Source organism: Ananas comosus, linkage group 25 (assembly GCF_001540865.1).
Source record: "Ananas comosus cultivar F153 linkage group 25, ASM154086v1, whole genome shotgun sequence".
NCBI classification, from domain to species: Eukaryota; Viridiplantae; Streptophyta; class Magnoliopsida; order Poales; family Bromeliaceae; genus Ananas; species Ananas comosus.
This window is the reverse complement of record NC_033645.1, coordinates 1152814-1170088: the sequence shown is the minus strand read 5'-3', so window position 1 is coordinate 1170088 and position 17275 is coordinate 1152814. Positions and strand designations below refer to the sequence as shown.

Sequence of the window (17275 nt, the reverse complement as noted above, 5' to 3'; positions counted from 1 at the left end):
TTAAAATTATAATAAAATTCATCAAATAAGTATAAAATAGATGATAAAAATTGAACAACGTCCTAAAAATAAATAATCGAATCTTTTAATTTAACATCAAAGTTATTAATTTTTATCTAAATAATAAATAAAATTTTCTATAAAAAAATTCAATCAATTCTAATTCCTCTGCACCGTCCCCTGCGCCCATCCAAACGAACGAGAACACGACGACCGGAGGCGACGTCGTGAGGGTCCATCCATTCCGCTGCGACGGCTCTCCTCAGCCGTCCGCTGCGTCTCGACGCAATTTGTGGGGGCGGTCCCGCACCCGGAAACAAGCAAAAACCTACAGTCACTTGTCTATTCCCATTTCCTAATAAATGAGCGACCGAGCGATCGATGATGGCCCAAAAACACACAAACAAGAAACGGTACTAAGAGAAAGCAATCTCACACTACTGAGAGAAGCGGAAGCGGCGGAGAGGTTGAAAGAAGAAGAAGAAAAAATGCTGTGCTCTTCGTCTCCTATCCTCCTCCCCAAATCATCTTCGCCACACTCCTCCACTGCTAAAGAGGCGCGTCTCAATTTTCTATCCCTTTCTCTCAACTTTATTTTATTTTATTTTTTTTGGTAAAGATGTGCAAAACTTATTTTAACTATGTATTATTTTTTTAATGAAATACTCTGTCTCTCAAATTTTTTTTATTTTACTATGTAATTATTTAATTTACTTAGCTCTAAAATATGAATGAGCCATTTACTTTTCGTGCAATTCTTATAATTATAAATTTAGTAAGTAAAAAAAAAAAAAAATTATTGAAGTTAAAGTGCTGTTGATTCAGTCAAATCAAACAAATCAAAAGTTTGGTTCGCAAAATTGAATTTTTAAAGACCGGGTAGTAGATTCAAAATGGTTCATAGTTCAGTTAAGTTTATATTTTTTTTTAATTTTTTTTTTTTATTTACTGACATCCCTCGACTTCTATGTCTTTTTTAAATTAAAGTCAATTTTTTTGATAGTTTCACTCAATTTAATAACTTTAATTATTTTTTAGACAATAAAATTAAATCAATTAGTGGTTAATAACTAGTAAAGTTATTAATGTGGAGAACTTTTAATGATGATGATGCTATGACTTTTTTTTTTTTTCCTTAACCAACTTAAAAAATTCAAATAAGAAAGAGATTAGAAATATATTGAAATAGTGCTTTCACAAATACCACTCCCAAATTCTAATGTGAAAATCAAAAACTCGAAACATTTGTCATGAAGTATCAAGTAAACACCTCTCTATTGTTACTCTGAAATATTTGTGACACAGTTAAGTGTCTATGCGTGTTCAATTGTTATAGAAGTACTATGTGAACAGTTTTTTTTTTTTTTTTTTTCAACTAAAGCAAATATTGCAAAGGTTTTTGAATTTGTATATATATGTATAGTTAAGATATTCTTGGTTTGTGATATTGTTGTTGTTGTTTTTTTTAATTACTTGTAGGGGTCTTCTAATCCTGGACTCACTCAACTACAGTCGATTAGCAATAGATCTGTAAGGTTTCCAGTTCATCGTTCCGTTCATTCTCCTTGTAGTTTTTCGGCAAATAAGAAGGTAAGATATTATGCTTTAAAAACTTGTTATGAGAAATATTTGATCGATCTTTTTGGTAAACAGCGTAATCTTATGTTTTGTTTACAAGGTTGAACATGGCTTTGCGACCGCAAGCGTGTTGAAAGACAGCTCAACTATGGTTGTTGTTGAGGAAGAAATCCAACATCTTGGAATATTCGACGTGGATCCGTCCTTGGGACAATTTAAAGATCATTTTGTGTATAGATGGAATAAATACATCGAGCAAAAATCACTGATCGAGAAGTATGAAGGAAGTCTCGAGGAATTCGCTCTAGGTTAGGTTCTACTGCCAAGGATTGATGCGACATATTTATAGTTAGATCAATCTGAAGATTACAGTTTCTTATGAATCATTTGGAATAAACTATCTTACTGGTGATTTCCTATTTCCTTTTTTTTTAATCTGATAGGCTATCTGAAGTTTGGCTTTAATAGAGAGCCAGGTGGAATTGTCTACCGCGAATGGGCTCCTGCTGCACAGTGAGTATGCAGCATGTCTTTTTTGCTGTCTGGTTTCATCCTGCATTAATGCATGTAACCGTTTGAGCTAAATACCTATGTATCAAGGTTCATGGTTTACGTCTTAAAGCTCATATCCAAGCGACAAGGTCTAGAAAACTTTCACCATTTCAATTCAAATGAACTAAGGCTTATTGTTGCACAAAGTGGGCCTACCTGTATGAATCTTCAAAAGAAATTTAGATGAATCCTCTTTCGCCACTTAAAAAGTTATGTTGATTGCAAATTCATAGCAAGGAAGCACTTCGTAATTACCTCTAACATTAGCGCTGCTAGTCTGGTATTTCTGCCCCTTACTATTGGATCCAGAGCTTCAATTTTATCAAATCTCCTAGACTTGTATGCAAATCTAGGGTTCATAAAATCAATATCAGTTCTCCAACATACTCCTGCAGCATGATATGCATAGTGACAAATTCACTTCATTCACTGACTTGATTTACTTGTGATCTTGTCAGTGTAGCTTAGTCTCTGACCCGAATGTTGTAATTTTTATGTCTTTACTATTGTTGGCATAGGGAAGCACAGCTTATCGGTGACTTCAACGGTTGGGATGGTTCTAACCACAGAATGGAGAAGAATGAATTTGGTGTTTGGACAATCAAAATTCCAGACTCTGGAGGCGAACCTTCAATTCCTCATAATTCTAGGGTCAAATTCCGCTTTAAGCATGGCAATGGAATATGGGTTGACCGAGTTCCAGCTTGGATTAGATATGCCACTGTTGATCCTACTCGGTTTGCAGCAGCATATGATGGAGTTCACTGGGATCCGCCTCCTTCAGAAAGGTTTGTCAGCTAGTATCTTTTTAATTTTACTGAAATTGCTTTAGTGCAATACTAATTGCACAAAACACATGTTTATATACATATTTGCAATAAATTGCCTTACTTTAACACCAGAGCTGTATTAACATAGTGTGCCATTTGCAAAATTGCCTATTATATGTATATCCTGTGAAATCTGGAGTATGATTTATTCCCTTCAAAAACTAATCTCTCATGTAGTACAAAAATACTCCTCTTCGTAAAACCTTTTCTAACACAAAACCAACTTGCCCAGTAAAGTCCATGAATTGGTCAACTTGCTATTCAAGATATTGCATTTCAGTAAGAAATGCCTCTTGGGTATATGAGGAAATACAGATTTTTCAATGACATTGTAAATCCCCAGTGTAAAGTTTGTAAAAGTAAACTCCGAAATCATCATATCTTACATTACATCCTTGCTGTATTGATCATGCAGGTATGAATTCAAATATCCTCGCCCTCCAAAACCTTCAGCTCCGCGTATATACGAGGCTCATGTAGGAATGAGTAGTTCAGAACCGCGTGTAGGCACATACAGAGAATTCGCCGACAATGTGCTGCCTCGGATTAAAGCGAACAACTACAACACAGTTCAATTAATGGCTATTATGGAACATTCATACTATGCATCGTTTGGATATCATGTCACAAATTTTTTTGCTGTTAGTAGCAGATCGGGAACACCAGAGGACCTCAAATACTTGATTGACAAAGCACACAGCTTAGGGCTGTGTGTTCTAATGGATGTTGTCCATAGCCATGCGAGCAATAATGTCACAGATGGCCTTAATGGGTTCGATGTGGGACAAAGCACCCAAGAGTCCTATTTCCATACAGGGGAAAGGGGTTACCACAAGCTATGGGATAGCCGATTGTTCAATTATGGTAACTGGGAAGTCTTGCGATTTCTTTTATCCAACTTGAGGTGGTGGTTAGATGAGTTCAAGTTTGATGGTTTTCGATTCGATGGGGTTACTTCTATGTTGTATCACCATCATGGTATCAACATGGCATTCAGCGGAACTTATGGAGAATATTTTAGTGAAGCGACAGATGTGGATGCTATCGTTTACATGATGCTAGCAAATTATTTGATTCATAGCCTTTTGCCAGATACCACTGTTGTTGCTGAAGATGTTTCAGGTATGCCAGCTTTGTGTAGGCCAGTTTATGAAGGTGCGGTGGGCTTCGACTATCGCTTAGCAATGGCTATTCCTGATAAATGGATTGACTACTTGAAGAATAAAACAGATGATGATTGGTCAATGAAAGAGATTGTGTGGAGTTTAACAAACAGGAGATACAGTGAAAAGTGTGTAGCTTATGCAGAGAGTCATGACCAGGTACTGATTATTAATTTTTTCTAATTTGGTTAGACCACGATATGATTTTGGATTTAATATCCAAAGCAGTTGTAGAACAATAAGCCAAACCTGAAAGGAATCATACTGGACATATAAGAGTAGCAATTATTTTCGAAGATAAAAAAGCTAAACCAACTCAGATTTGTTTAGTGTATCTCTTTGGTAGTTCATGATTTTTTTTTTTTCCTAAAAAGAAAATGCGAAGGAGATTCTCCATCATCTTGGTTCAAGGGCTACAAGTAACTGCATTGCCAAAATTTTACAACTTTACAGAATTCAAAACTTTCTATTTTCATTTGTTTTATTGGCTTTGTGAGTTAGAATATTCATCTCTTCGCAGGCTATTGTGGGAGATAAGACAATTACCTTCTTGTTGATGGATAAAGAGATGTATTCTGGCATGTCGGATTTACAACCTGCTTCCCCCATAGTGGAAAGAGGGATTGCACTTCACAAGGTCCGGCTGTACTTTAATATTTGAGATTTTATAGAAGATCTGATAAAGAGTTTTTTACTGAGCTTGAATGGCTCTCTCTGTTATATAAATGTCAGTATATAGTACCAGAGCATCTTGTTTTACTGTGCTATTATTTTCTTGAGAGAAGTTTTACCATGATATTACTACAAGTTTGTCGATTCAATGATGCATCTGGTGTCGTTATACTTGATTTAATGCTACTAGCAATATTTTGCAGATGATTCACTTCATAACCATGGCGCTGGGGGGTGAAGGCTACCTGAATTTCATGGGAAATGAGGTAATTAGTTTAAGGCTTTTTAAGTATCTTTTCATACGTGCTCGTTGTTTACATGTAACGTGGCACAGCCTCTACATCTACCTTATTTGTGACAGATTGGTTTTAGTTTTGGCCAGCATATTTGTATCGTGCCCTATTACTAGTGCATTTGTGCCGAGTCTTCTTCTTCTTCTCCTCCTCTTTTTCTTTTTTTGGGTCCGTTCTGGGCTCTTTCTCTCCAATAATGTTTCATACGACCAGATTGTAATATACCATTCAAATGTTAAAATTTCAGAATTTTAATTTCTTTCCTTGCTTGTTAGCCATTTTCTTTCCTTTCCAATTTCTAACACATTCTTATTATAGTTTGGTCATCCTGAGTGGATCGACTTTCCAAGAGAAGGCAATGATTGGAGTTATGATAAATGTAGACGGCAGTGGAACCTTGTCGACACTGATCACCTCAGATACAAGGTCTATATATTTCTTCACCGTCCCCTTTATTCTTTGTTAGGTATATATTGAATAACATATTGGATATTTGCATCGTAAATTAGGAGTTTGTTATATGTAAATTCTTGTACGCCGTCTCTTTCATTAGCTGCTGCATTTGTTACAATATTCAGTTCTCATCTCGTGCTTTAAGCCCTTCAACTCTTTTTGTATTAATTCTATAGCTCTTAATTTTTCATATATTTCATTTCTTGCTGACAGTGTATTAGTATTTGATGACCCTGTTATCCATATTACAAGATTAAGTAGAATGGATTTACTTATGGGTCTATTCCCCTATTTTCCTTTTCATTGGAGATTTATCTGATTTAAAGATATTGCATCTTCTGACAAAGATCTTTTTTTTTTCTCCTTTTTTGTTTGGTTTAAACTGGAACCAGTATATGAATGCATTTGATAGAGCAATGAATTTGCTCGATGATAAATTCTCGTTCCTTGCATCAACAAAGCAGATTGTGAGCAGCACTAATGAAGAGGACAAGGTACAAAAGATGCAGTTTTGTATTAATATATCGTGCTTTCTGATGTTATTTTTTTTCCATTTGTTTTAGCACAGCTCTTTGTGTGCTTTATTCAGAGTCTACACCTTTGGATCTGTGCAGTCTCACAGTAGCATTAATGTTTAGAGGTTGAAGGTTTTTGATCTACTGCTTTTAAGCATATGCTTGTAAGTGCTTACTTGTTTGGTCCGATAAACAATATTGAGTAAAGCTGTTCAAGAAACCTTACTGCTCCCAGCTAACGCAATCAGCAAAATCTAAAAATATAAAATAAAAAAATACTGATCTGTCTCCCAGATCAGATACTGAATCCCGATCTTGTTAGTTATATATAATATTCTACGACCTTCACCAAGAAAGAAAGGAAAACAAAAAGGAATTTAAAAAAAGTCACAAAGGAACTAAATCACTGCTATGTCAAGAAGAATCACCGGCAACAATAAGGGATTCAGAAATACAAGCTCTCTTTTCTCTTTTCACATTGTACGCTACAAAGTTGCACTTACATGTGGTGTCTTTCTTTTTTTCTTTTTTTCTGTTGATCTACAATATGCTGCAGGATTTGTGAGGTACTAGATATAATGAGTCTATTATCTTTTCGTGACCGATAATGGATGTTGTACTGTCGATCCACATTTCTTTGTAGGTAATTGTCTTCGAACGTGGAGACTTGGTTTTCGTGTTCAATTTCCATCCTGAAAACACCTATGAGGGGTAACTATCATTATATTTGAGCTGTTCCTCACGGTTTTAATGCGTGTTGTCAGATTAACTTGATGTTCGTATATAATACAGGTATAAAGTTGGTTGCGACTTACCTGGAAAATATCGAGTTGCACTGGATAGTGATGCTTTGGATTTTGGTGGACATGGAAGAGTAAATTGCCATTTTATTCTCACCATGTTTTATTTTTCGTGTTCCATCTTTTATCTCAGATAAGATTACCCACTATTGTCATGATAGGACATTATGATGAGAACTGACTCTAGTTCTTCGCAATTTAGCCCCCCCAAAAAAGGAATAATGTGAAAATTTAGTTGAATGATGATTCATCCTATTTGGTTGTTCTGTGAAATACAGAATCAAATATAGTAGCTCGACAATATTATTTTTCCTCGTTTTACACTTAAATGCTGTAAACTTTCTCATACGAGAGTTATTATTTTCCTTTTCTTTTCAAAAATTCCAAAACAATACTGTAATTTCGGGCTAGAAGCTTATCCTTCATATCATTTGATGATATACTAAGGAAAATTAGTAACTGATAAATTTTGTTGATATCTCTTGCATTTATTCTGACTCTCGTTCCCAGCTAAGCTTTGTATCCGTGTTGCAGGTCGGTCACGATGCAGACCATTTCACAACCCCTGAGGGCATTCCGGGAGTACCGGAATCGAATTTCAATAACCGCCCTAACTCATTCAAAGTTCTATCCCCTGCACGCACTTGCGTGGTACTACTGATTTTTATTTATTTATTTGTTTTCATGGTTTTTGTTGATCAACTATTCAAATCGCAGAATGATCCCTAAACAGTTATCCATTTTGTGGTTTTAGGTGTATTACAGGGTCGAGGAAGAGGCCGAAACCCTCAATGAAGAGATGACCGAGGAAAAGGAGGCGGCTGCTGCGACCCAGGTGGAGATAGAGGAGGCTGCTATTCAGGCAGTTGGGGTTATAGTTCCGATGGGGATCAGCGATGAGGATGAATTAGAAGGGACAGGAGATTCAGCAGATGATGACCAATTTTTGCGACGAAAACAGTCATGCAGATGCATTTGCTGAGCTTTTGATTAGGCAATGCTTGTATAGGAATAGCTTAGATTGCGTATATTTTCAGGCAAGAATAAGTGTGGTCTTATGCCTCACACATCTCTGCAGTGGTTGCTGCAGGTGTTGTTAGCTGTGTATATATGTCTGTTCTACTTTACTGAAATATGCAGGTTTCACCACTTTACTGTGGATGTAGCAAGATTGTGGTAGATTTACAAGTTGTGTTCGACAATCGTGTTAGTCGTGTTATTTGATTATCATGTTGATTTCTAAAGGACCTCCTTGCATGCTTAAAACAACAGTGGGAAGTGGTAACAGTTTGGGATTATTATATCTGGTTGGGATGAAACAATACTGCCTACAGGGAATTATCGAATCTCAGCCGAAAGGTTTGTGATTGAGTGAAAATGGATTCAGAAAATTTCATTGGATCTACACGCCTTAGAGTAACCGAACCTTTCACTTTTTTATTCCACTTAGAGGAGCAGGACATGTTAAGTACAATAATTCAATAGGAGACAAAGAAAAGGAAAAAGAAACCTAGTGATTCTCACAAGTAACAGATGAGGAGAATAAACATTTTCATCAAATAATACACTACTAATAACTTCAAATGTTACAATAATTTTGACCTAGTGTTAAGCTTCAATAAAGCAAGTGATTTTATGGATATCAATCAAATAATAACTAACAAAGAGATGTAGAGAACCATGTGTCATATGACTTGGCGCAGCTCTCCGGTGAGCAGAGCAAACCTTCGGTGTTGTGATAAGACGGAATGCACCATAACTTGTTTAGTTCTAGAGACAATGTCCTCCTGGCCAGACGATACGTCCTCCTTCGTGGCGCAGAGCACTGCTTGCAAAATTTGAAGAGGATCACCATGGCTTACTATGAGAACAGTAGTTCTGTGGATGGAAAATGTGACAGTGGTAAATATAAGATCAATTATGCAAATTTATGGCTACATTAGGACCAAAGAAACGGCAATAATGCCAAACGAGACCTAAGTTGCACAGTTATTTAATGTGCAAGAAAATAAATGTTTCGGTCAATTTGGAGAAAATAATCTTCACAAATATATATATACATATATATGCAGCCTTTGCTAAGATAAACATGGATCCAAGAATTTCATCTCCCTGGTAAGAATATAAACAACAGGTCTAGTGTGATCATCATGAAAAGACTGAAATTTAAACATTGATACCCTTGAAACATTGCCTCAATAGAAGCCAGAGCAGTTGAAAGTCGAGAAGCAACATCTGCGACACTTTCACCACCATCAGGGGGCATGAAAGGATCTTTTTCATCAAGTGCCCAAATTTCCGTATACTGACAATTAATGCCTAAGTCAGATATCGAAAAATGCAAAAGACTGTACATGAAAGTCCCAATACGATTCAGGAAGCAGAGTATAAATTATTGCTTGTGAGGTATTCTTCCGTGGAATGTCGTCAGCTTACCTTATCATGGGAAAGTAGCTCAAATGATGGTCCAAAATATCGTTCACGGAGTTCTGTCATTGCCTACACGACAAAATATCCGCAACAAGACAAATCAGATTTTGCAAGCAAGAAGTATAGGTCCCTTTATTAGAATCAAAAATTAAATTAATGTCGGGAAATAAAAATATTAATCACTAAACGAGGAAAAGTGCTTATCATATTAGTCACTATTTCTCTGTTACAAAATTTCAAGGATTTACATTAGAAGTCATAGTAATGTGCTGTTCAGTATCAACATTCTTTACAGTGACACTGCTTAAATTTTGTGTGTATGCGAAGAGGATTTAAATTCAACCTCTTCACCAGAGTAAGAGCTTATTAAACCGAGGAAATAATGTTGTTAGTTCATGCCATTGAGGCATAACTTCATTTTCGACAGTCAGAAGGGCTGTCGCGCAATTTCTAATACTATATTCTGTGCACACATAATTTGGTAAACAGAAAATAAGAAAATTGTATTGGACTTATTCATTTGTCCACATAAAAACATTTATAACCCCTGTATGCATCTGTCCACATAAATATATTAGCCAACATTAAGTGAACTAAGCATATTAGCATCATGAACTCATTCTACAAGGGACATAGAAAATGTTTCCTGAAAATACAGCCGATTTTCATTTCAAGCAACATAAAGAAGGAAGAGGAATCTTTCACCCTAAATGCAAATTAGGATTGTGGATAGAAGTTACTTACTTTGCACTTAGGACTTTCAAATGAGATATCCAAAACACTGGCAACTTCTTTAGCTGTATCAATAGTTCTTGCAAATGGTGAATAACAAATTCGGACATTATCTAGTGGAATATTCTTTTCCTTGAGCTCCTGCATAAAATGATCGACTTAACTGCAGAGCATGCTGGTAAATAACTAAATATCAAGGTAACAAGAATCACATTTGACTCACGTGTGTGTAGACAATTACTTATACATCTGATCTACAGAAGCATATGAGCCCCAGAAACAAAGTAAGAAGTTTTTAGCAAAAGCAAAGAGCCGAAATGAGCATATAAGCCCCAAAAGCAAAAAGCTCCAATTTGATTCTTTTGCTTCTAACTGCAACCAGCAGGTGTTAGGGAAATTGAATTAGAAAGCTATCGGCACTTCTTTGAAAAGCTATCGGCACTTCTTAGAAAGCAATCGGCACATTTACAGAAGTTTCAGCCTGGCCAAACAAGCCCTAAACATCTATATGGTTTCTCAAATAAATTTGTCAAGATTTAGAAAAGATCAGTTACAAATATGTTTTGTGGTCTTGAACATTTGCATGTCTATATTTCAATTTTGTCATCATTAGTTTAAGGATGGATTTAGTTTTTCATTCTTTCGCGATCATATGAAAGGACCCACCACGGAGTGCTACGTATCAAAATAAAGAAAATAGCACGCACCGCGTGTATCCATCATATAAAACAGCTTCAACAGCATTACGATTACATTATATAACAGTAAATGACTAAAATACAATTCATATTTCGTAAAAGATAAAAATGGACAACTTTTTATACGAATCGTTACCTTCTGAAGTAATTCCGCAGCTAATCGCGCTTGCTCAACACCTTGAGAAGCCAATCCAAATTCAGCGCGGGTTCCATTTTCCTATAAAAGGATAAATTTAACCAAAGACACATGGTGACTGCAACATATATAAGTTCATGCTGATGCAAATTTTTGAACACAATGCATGGGCAAGGGCTTATATCATGAAGATTCGGGTTATTGATGCATTGCTTGTATAAGTAACTCATCAAGCTAATAAATTGATGAAGCATTCCAAAATAAAATAGAAATTCACCTTAAATCAGGTAAATAATATTTCATTAATGAAGGTGATTTTGGTAGAAACTAGCAATGGCAATAGGTTTTGAGGCCAATCTCTAACTTACAATAAGTCCCTTACACTATAGCCCATATCTTAATTAACTCCTCCTTTTGACATAAATCTCGTAAAATACATCAAATTAAGAAGCCCAAACAAATAATTTGATTCCTCAAAGAGAGAGAGAGAGAGAGAGAGAGAGAGAGAGAGAGAGAGAGAAATATAGAGAATCGCTCACCAAGGAAGAGACAATGAGGCCTCGCTCGTTGGGGATGCTCTTTCCATGCCTTAGAATCCAATAGCTGTTGCGAAAAATGGGTGGTTTCTCCCCCATCTCCACAGTTCTATTTCTCCCACAGGGGAGGGAGAGAGACCAAAAATGGGAACTTGTTCAGTTTGTGGTATTCATGTGGCAGCCTTAGTTGAGTAATATAAGGGATTTTTTTTAAGAAAAATAATTTTTTAACAAATTTTTAATTTGCCAAGTTATCATTTAAAAAAGGGATAACTTCAAAAATCCCCTGTGGTTTCGCACTTTCTCACTTTAGTACCCTGTAGTTTAAAATGTATCAATTTATCCCCCTGTGGTTTCGTTTTTCTCTTTTTTTTATCAATTTTATTGTTTTTTTTTCTTAAATCAGTGACAAAATTAAAATTAAAGAGTACTAAAGTAAATATTCGGTAAATCTAGATGGGTATCTGAAGGTTTTTTGTATATAATTTAACAAAATATTAAGAAAAAAAGCTATAGAAAAGATAAAAATAAAATCATAGGGGGGCAAATTGATACACTTTAAACCACAGGATTGTGCGAAACCACAAGGGGGTTTTTAAAGTTTTCCCTTTAAAAAATTTTATTTGACAAATTAACATTCTTCTTGCCAACTCATGCGTTCACCCTTTCAGGATTTTCGTAAGATTGTTCGTATTGTTACGTGGTTTATTGAAATTTCGATTTGATTGTTAGGATTGTATGAGTGGATTATTTCTTTTTTTTATATTCTTATTGTTGTTCATACATTTTTTTTATAGATTTTGAAAATTTTTTTGAGGTTGTTAGGATTGTATGTGTATTATTGAAATTTCATTTTGATTGTTATAATTGTTAGGATTATATGAATAGATAGTTAGGATTATTTTTCGTTGGTTAAAATTGTATTTGATTTATTAAAATATTTTATATAATTGGGAGAATTTTATATAGAAAATTGAAAGAAATTGTGAACAGTTTATTGTTTGCTCTCTTAAGAAAAAAATAATAAATAATTCACCATATTTAAAAACGGTGAACAATATATTATTTTTTAATTATTTTTTCATCCCGGCTAAATAGACTTATTTAACCGAATAAAATTTTGATAGAATTATTTGACCAATTATATATTTTTTAAAAAAATTATTTGAAATATATGGACAGTACGTCACTCTACTATTCCTATAATCTGTCTTAAATTTTAAATATGGGTTTTAAAATTTTTATCTATTATTATGTAAGCTCCTATTTATCAAAGAGGGTAAATTTTGATATATAATTTTTTATATGTAAAATGACTCATCTATTTAGAACTTTGATTGGATGATAGAATAAATTATCCAATGATAGAGTAAGTCATCTGTATGAAGATTTTTGTGTGATTAAAAATGAGAAGTCTGATTCTTCCTATTTAAAAGATTTTAATAATCATCATTTGATCAGACTCTGCATATTCCACCTATAGTAATTTATCTTATTTTAGCTACAAATTTATTTTATTTTAAAATTTTGTTCATACTTCTCATCTATTAAGTATTATAAACTTTTTAAATAGGTTTAAAAAATACATCTAACCAAATATTCATGCATTCAAATAAAATCTTAGTTTACTTTGATACTTCTTGTTAATGTAAAAAGAATACTATATATATATATATATATATATATATATATATATATATATATATATATATAATATAGTAGAGTTATATTATACTATGGGAAGTATAGAGGACCTGGTGTTTTTTTGACTTTTAGTTTTTAGATCAGCCTCTTTCAATGATTTTTATATGTTGGATAATATTATTATCTCTGTAAGCATCACTCAATCCTAGGATACTACCAACACAGGGGGACCGCAATCATCTCATTGTACAATTCTTGATCAAGGGTCAATAAATCGAAACGTCAATCCTTTATACTTCAATAGTATAGTAACTCTACACTATATATATATATATACTATATATAGAGAGAGAGAAGAAGTTCGGCTACTATACTTTTATGAGTATAGAGCCTCTTGTACTCATAATTTTTAACCGTTAGATCACTTTTAATCATTTTCACCCGTTAGATTATACTATTCAACCAACCCCCACTCAACCCCTAGGAGGCCCACTATCACTAACCGTAACACTTTCATCCTAATTGTAACATTTTTTCATCTGAACGGTTAAAACTTATGAGCACAAAGGCTCTATACTCATATGAGTATAGCAGCCCCAGCCTATATATATATATATATATATATATATATATATATATATATATATATATAAAAGAAGTAAAGTGTCAAAGATAAACAGTAGAGGGACCAAGTGTCATTATTTGGATACTCGAGGGACTAATATGGAAAGTAGGTGCCTATATAAAGTCGGTGGCGAAATAGGAGCAGCTGCGCACTGATTTTGAAGTCGGCGGCGAAACAACCTCCGTTGCCGTCTTCTCCCGTCACCGACACGTCACTCTCGTTATCGGTAACATGTAACCGTTACACCGCTACACTGCTTTCTTCGTTCCATCCCATCTCCTCCTTACCAGTTCCCCCGCGTTCCTCCTCCTCAGAGATCCAGATCTACGAAACCCTCTCTCCCCCCTCCTCCAAAACCCTAACCCTAGATCGAAAGAATCGAATCCCCATCCATGGCGCTCAATCTTCGTCAAAAGCAAACGAGTAAGTAGTCCCCGATCTCCTCCGCGTCGTCCCCTCTCCCCATTCCCCGGATTCGTCTCACCTCTTCTTCTTCTTCTTCTTCTTCTTCTTCTTCTTCTTCTTGTACCAGGTCTTATCGTGCGGATGCTTAATTTGAACCAGTCGCCGAGCCCCGGCGGCGGGATCTCGTCGTCGTCGTCGGCGGCGGCGCCTACCACGGCGGAGGGCGAGGAGGTGTACAAGATCCTGATCATGGACGGATTCTGCCGATCGATCCTCTCCCCGCTGATCCGCGTCAACGACCTCCGATCCCACGGCGTCACCCTCTTCTTCGGCATCGACAAGGAGCGCCAGCGCGTCCCCGACGTCCCCGCCCTCTACTTCGTGCGCCCCACCCCGGAGAACGTCGACCGCATCGCCGCCGACGCCTCCCGCGCCCTCTACGACTCCCTCCACCTCAACTTTTCCTCCTCGCTCCCCCGCCCCCTCCTCGACCGCCTCGCCTCGCGCCTCGTCGAGTCCGGCGCCGCCGATCGCGTGTCGAGGGTCTTCGATCAGTACCTCGAGTTCGTCTCCCTCGAGGACGCGCTCTTCTCGCTCGCCCAGCCCCGGACCTACGTCCACATCAACGACCCCGCCGCGGGGGACCGCGAGATCGAGGAGATCGTCGAGAGGATCGTGGGCGGCTTGTTCTGTCGGCCCTCGACGCCCGCCTCCGCGACCACTTGCTCGCGAAGCCCAATCTCTTCTCGGAGGGGGGCGGCATGGCCGCCTCGTTCCAGCGCCCAGTGCTCTGCATATTCGATCGGAATTTCGAGCTTGCGGTCGGGATCCAGCACGACTGGAGCTACCGCCCGCTGGTCCACGACGTGCTCGATTTGAAGCTGAACCGGGTGACCTTGCCGGGGGAGAAGACCGCCGTCAAATCATACGAATTGGATGACTCCGATCCGTTCTGGGCCGCAAACAGCTGGTCTCCGTTCCCTAAGGTTGCCGAGGAGATTGAGACCCAGCTGAGCAAGTACAAGCAGGATGTGGATGAGGTGAATCAGCGCACTGGCGGGAAAGATGGTGTTGAATTCGACGGTACGGATCTGATCGGGAACACGAAGCATCTGATGAATGCGGTGAACTCGCTCCCTGAGCTCACGGAGCGGAAGAAGATGATCGACAAGCATACCAACATCGCAACTGTGCTTTTGGGCCACATCAAGGAGAGGTCTCTGGATGGCTACTGCGATTGCGAGAATGACATGCTGGTGAAAGGCAGCGTGGATCGCAGCATGTTGTTGGGTCTTCTGAGAGGGAAAGGCACGAAGGAGGATAAGCTGCGGCTTGCGATTACTTACCTTCTTTCTTTCGAGACACCACCACCTGCCGAATTGGAACAGATAGAAACGGCGTTGAGGGAATCCGAAGTTGATATGTATGCATTTCAGTATGTCAAGAGGATCAAGTCTTTGAATACATCATTTGCTGCTTCTTCGGCCTCGGCTAGCAGGGGAAATATTGTGGATTGGGCTGAGAAGCTCTATGGGCAATCCATTAGTGCCGTGACCGCAGGTGTGAAGAATCTCTTATCAGCAGGGAGACAACTAGCACTAACAAGGACGGTTGAAGCCTTGATGGAAGGAAAACCAAATCCGGAGGTGGATTCTTACCTATTTTTCGATCCACGGGCTCCAAGAACGGGATCTGGTGCACAATTCAAAGGGCCGTTCAGAGAGGCTATTGTCTTCATGATAGGTGGTGGAAATTACGTTGAGTACAGGAGCTTGGTCGAGCTAGGCCAGCGTTCCCAACCGGCCAAGCATGTGATTTACGGAGCGACAGAGATTCTCAATGGGGTGGAGTTTGTTCAGCAGCTTACAGAATTGGGGCAGAAGATGGGATTGGGAGGTGGTGGACTCACTCAATCCCAGTAAATAGCACTTAGTTTTGGATATTATTTTTCGTAGTAAAAGGAGTGACAGAGAATCCATATAGAGTGGCGAAACTGATGGAGACAAATTTTTTATCCAAACTCAGATTGTGGCAAACATTGGAAGAGACATTCTGGTCAGCACTTTCTTTGACTTTGTATTTCAAATTTACTGCAGCCATGTATGTTGGTCCCTTATATTCCTTTTTTTGTATTTAAAATGCTCTTGGCTACGCTTTGTTGATTTTTGTTAACAGCCTCTGTTTTGAAGTCTAGGGCTGCTTACGTCTTATTTTGTTCTTGAGCAATTGCAAACACATTTAGGACAGTAGACGAGTTATCTTAAAGAACAGAACTTTAGATTGAGTCCTATCTTCACATACGGTCAGCAGCATGTTAATTCTTTGAACCTTGAAATAATGACTGTTGTTTGTACTAACACTAGGCCTCTTAGAAGGTCTTGCTGATTTTCATTATCGGCCAAATTATTCTTTTTTGCAGTTAGCGGGCTATACTTCTGTACTAGCATATGAGATTCTCTTTTGGCCACTGGCCACATTGTGTGCTTGTCACTTGCATATGTTTATGACGTGGTTTCTGAACTTAACATTAATTTCTTTCAGTGATGTAGGCAACAATAGTGCATTTAATCGACAATACCACATGTCGGCATATTTTTAACCATGTATATTGTGTGGTTCACTGTGCTGCCATATATTGCTTATATCAGAAGTTTACTTTTTGCAGAAGTCCAAAACTAACTAGCACTGATATTTAGTTAGCACAGGAGAGGAGATCAAAAAAGATGAGGGAGGGATGGAGAAGTGTGTGTAATAGATAAGAATCTGTTGGATATAAATTTCTAGGCAGTTAATTGGAACTCCCTCTGACGAACATTAGTGCCTCACTAGCTATAATAATGGCACAGTGGAGCATTCTGCTTCTGTTCGTGAACTTTTGGCTGATATCAGTTGATCAGAAGCATTTTACTTAAAGTTTGCAGCAACCAAACTGAACCCTCATTGGTTCTATGTTATTATTGTTAAGCTCTGCAAATTTTGGTGAAAGCTCCATTTGAGAGTTTAATGCACAATGTATTTATTGATCATCTTCATTCTTCAATTAGATTAAAGACCTACGCAAAGTAGTATGCATGTATTCTATTAGTTGGGTGCTTAGAGGAGAACCACTAACAATACTAGATTCAAGATTTAGAAGTCGGAATATGGAGATTTATGGATTATATCTTTAAGTTGTTCAGCAAAACAGGATAAATATGATTTGTTTTATTATTT

General features: G+C 37.3%; 3 protein-coding genes across 3 annotated transcripts; 2 read left to right on the top strand and 1 right to left on the bottom strand.

Annotated features, from left to right (window-relative positions):
* On the top strand, positions 184–8100 carry LOC109729018 (1,4-alpha-glucan-branching enzyme, chloroplastic/amyloplastic-like). The gene is made up of 14 exons (XM_020259623.1): positions 184–557; positions 1480–1590; positions 1679–1886; positions 2022–2091; positions 2649–2918; positions 3376–4282; positions 4644–4760; positions 4999–5061; positions 5407–5514; positions 5934–6035; positions 6700–6767; positions 6849–6930; positions 7391–7507; positions 7611–8100. The coding sequence occupies exons 1-14, from the start codon at positions 363–365 to the stop codon at positions 7836–7838; spliced, it is 2646 nt and encodes an 881-aa protein (XP_020115212.1). The 5' UTR covers positions 184–362; the 3' UTR covers positions 7839–8100.
* LOC109728961 (metal-independent phosphoserine phosphatase) lies at positions 8274–11557 on the bottom strand. The gene is made up of 6 exons (XM_020259534.1): positions 11392–11557; positions 10853–10933; positions 10031–10159; positions 9293–9355; positions 9037–9161; positions 8274–8734 (listed from the first exon to the last, which is right to left on the bottom strand). Exons 1-6 carry the CDS (start codon positions 11485–11487, stop codon positions 8542–8544), a joined length of 687 nt encoding a protein of 228 aa, XP_020115123.1. The 5' UTR covers positions 11488–11557; the 3' UTR covers positions 8274–8541.
* Positions 13815–16468, top strand: LOC109703519 (SEC1 family transport protein SLY1-like). The gene is given in 3 exon segments (XM_020224151.1): positions 13815–14080; positions 14190–14750; positions 14753–16468. Coding segments are annotated over 3 exon segments (1824 nt in total). The 5' UTR covers positions 13815–14049; the 3' UTR covers positions 15985–16468.

Coding starts and splice junctions, on each gene's coding strand:
- LOC109729018 (XM_020259623.1), top strand. CDS start 363: ATGAGCGACCGAGCGATCGATGATGGCCCAAAAACACACAAACAAGAA. Junction 4,283..4,643: donor ATGCAGAGAGTCATGACCAG/GTACTGATTATT, acceptor ATCTCTTCGCAG/GCTATTGTGGGAGATAAGAC. Junction 4,761..4,998: donor GAGGGATTGCACTTCACAAG/GTCCGGCTGTAC, acceptor AATATTTTGCAG/ATGATTCACTTCATAACCAT.
- LOC109728961 (XM_020259534.1), bottom strand. CDS start 11,487: ATGGGGGAGAAACCACCCATTTTTCGCAACAGCTATTGGATTCTAAGG. Junction 9,356..10,030: donor TTGAAAGTCCTAAGTGCAAA/GTAAGTAACTTC, acceptor TTTGTCGTGTAG/GCAATGACAGAACTCCGTGA. Junction 9,162..9,292: donor AGCTACTTTCCCATGATAAG/GTAAGCTGACGA, acceptor ATTAATTGTCAG/TATACGGAAATTTGGGCACT.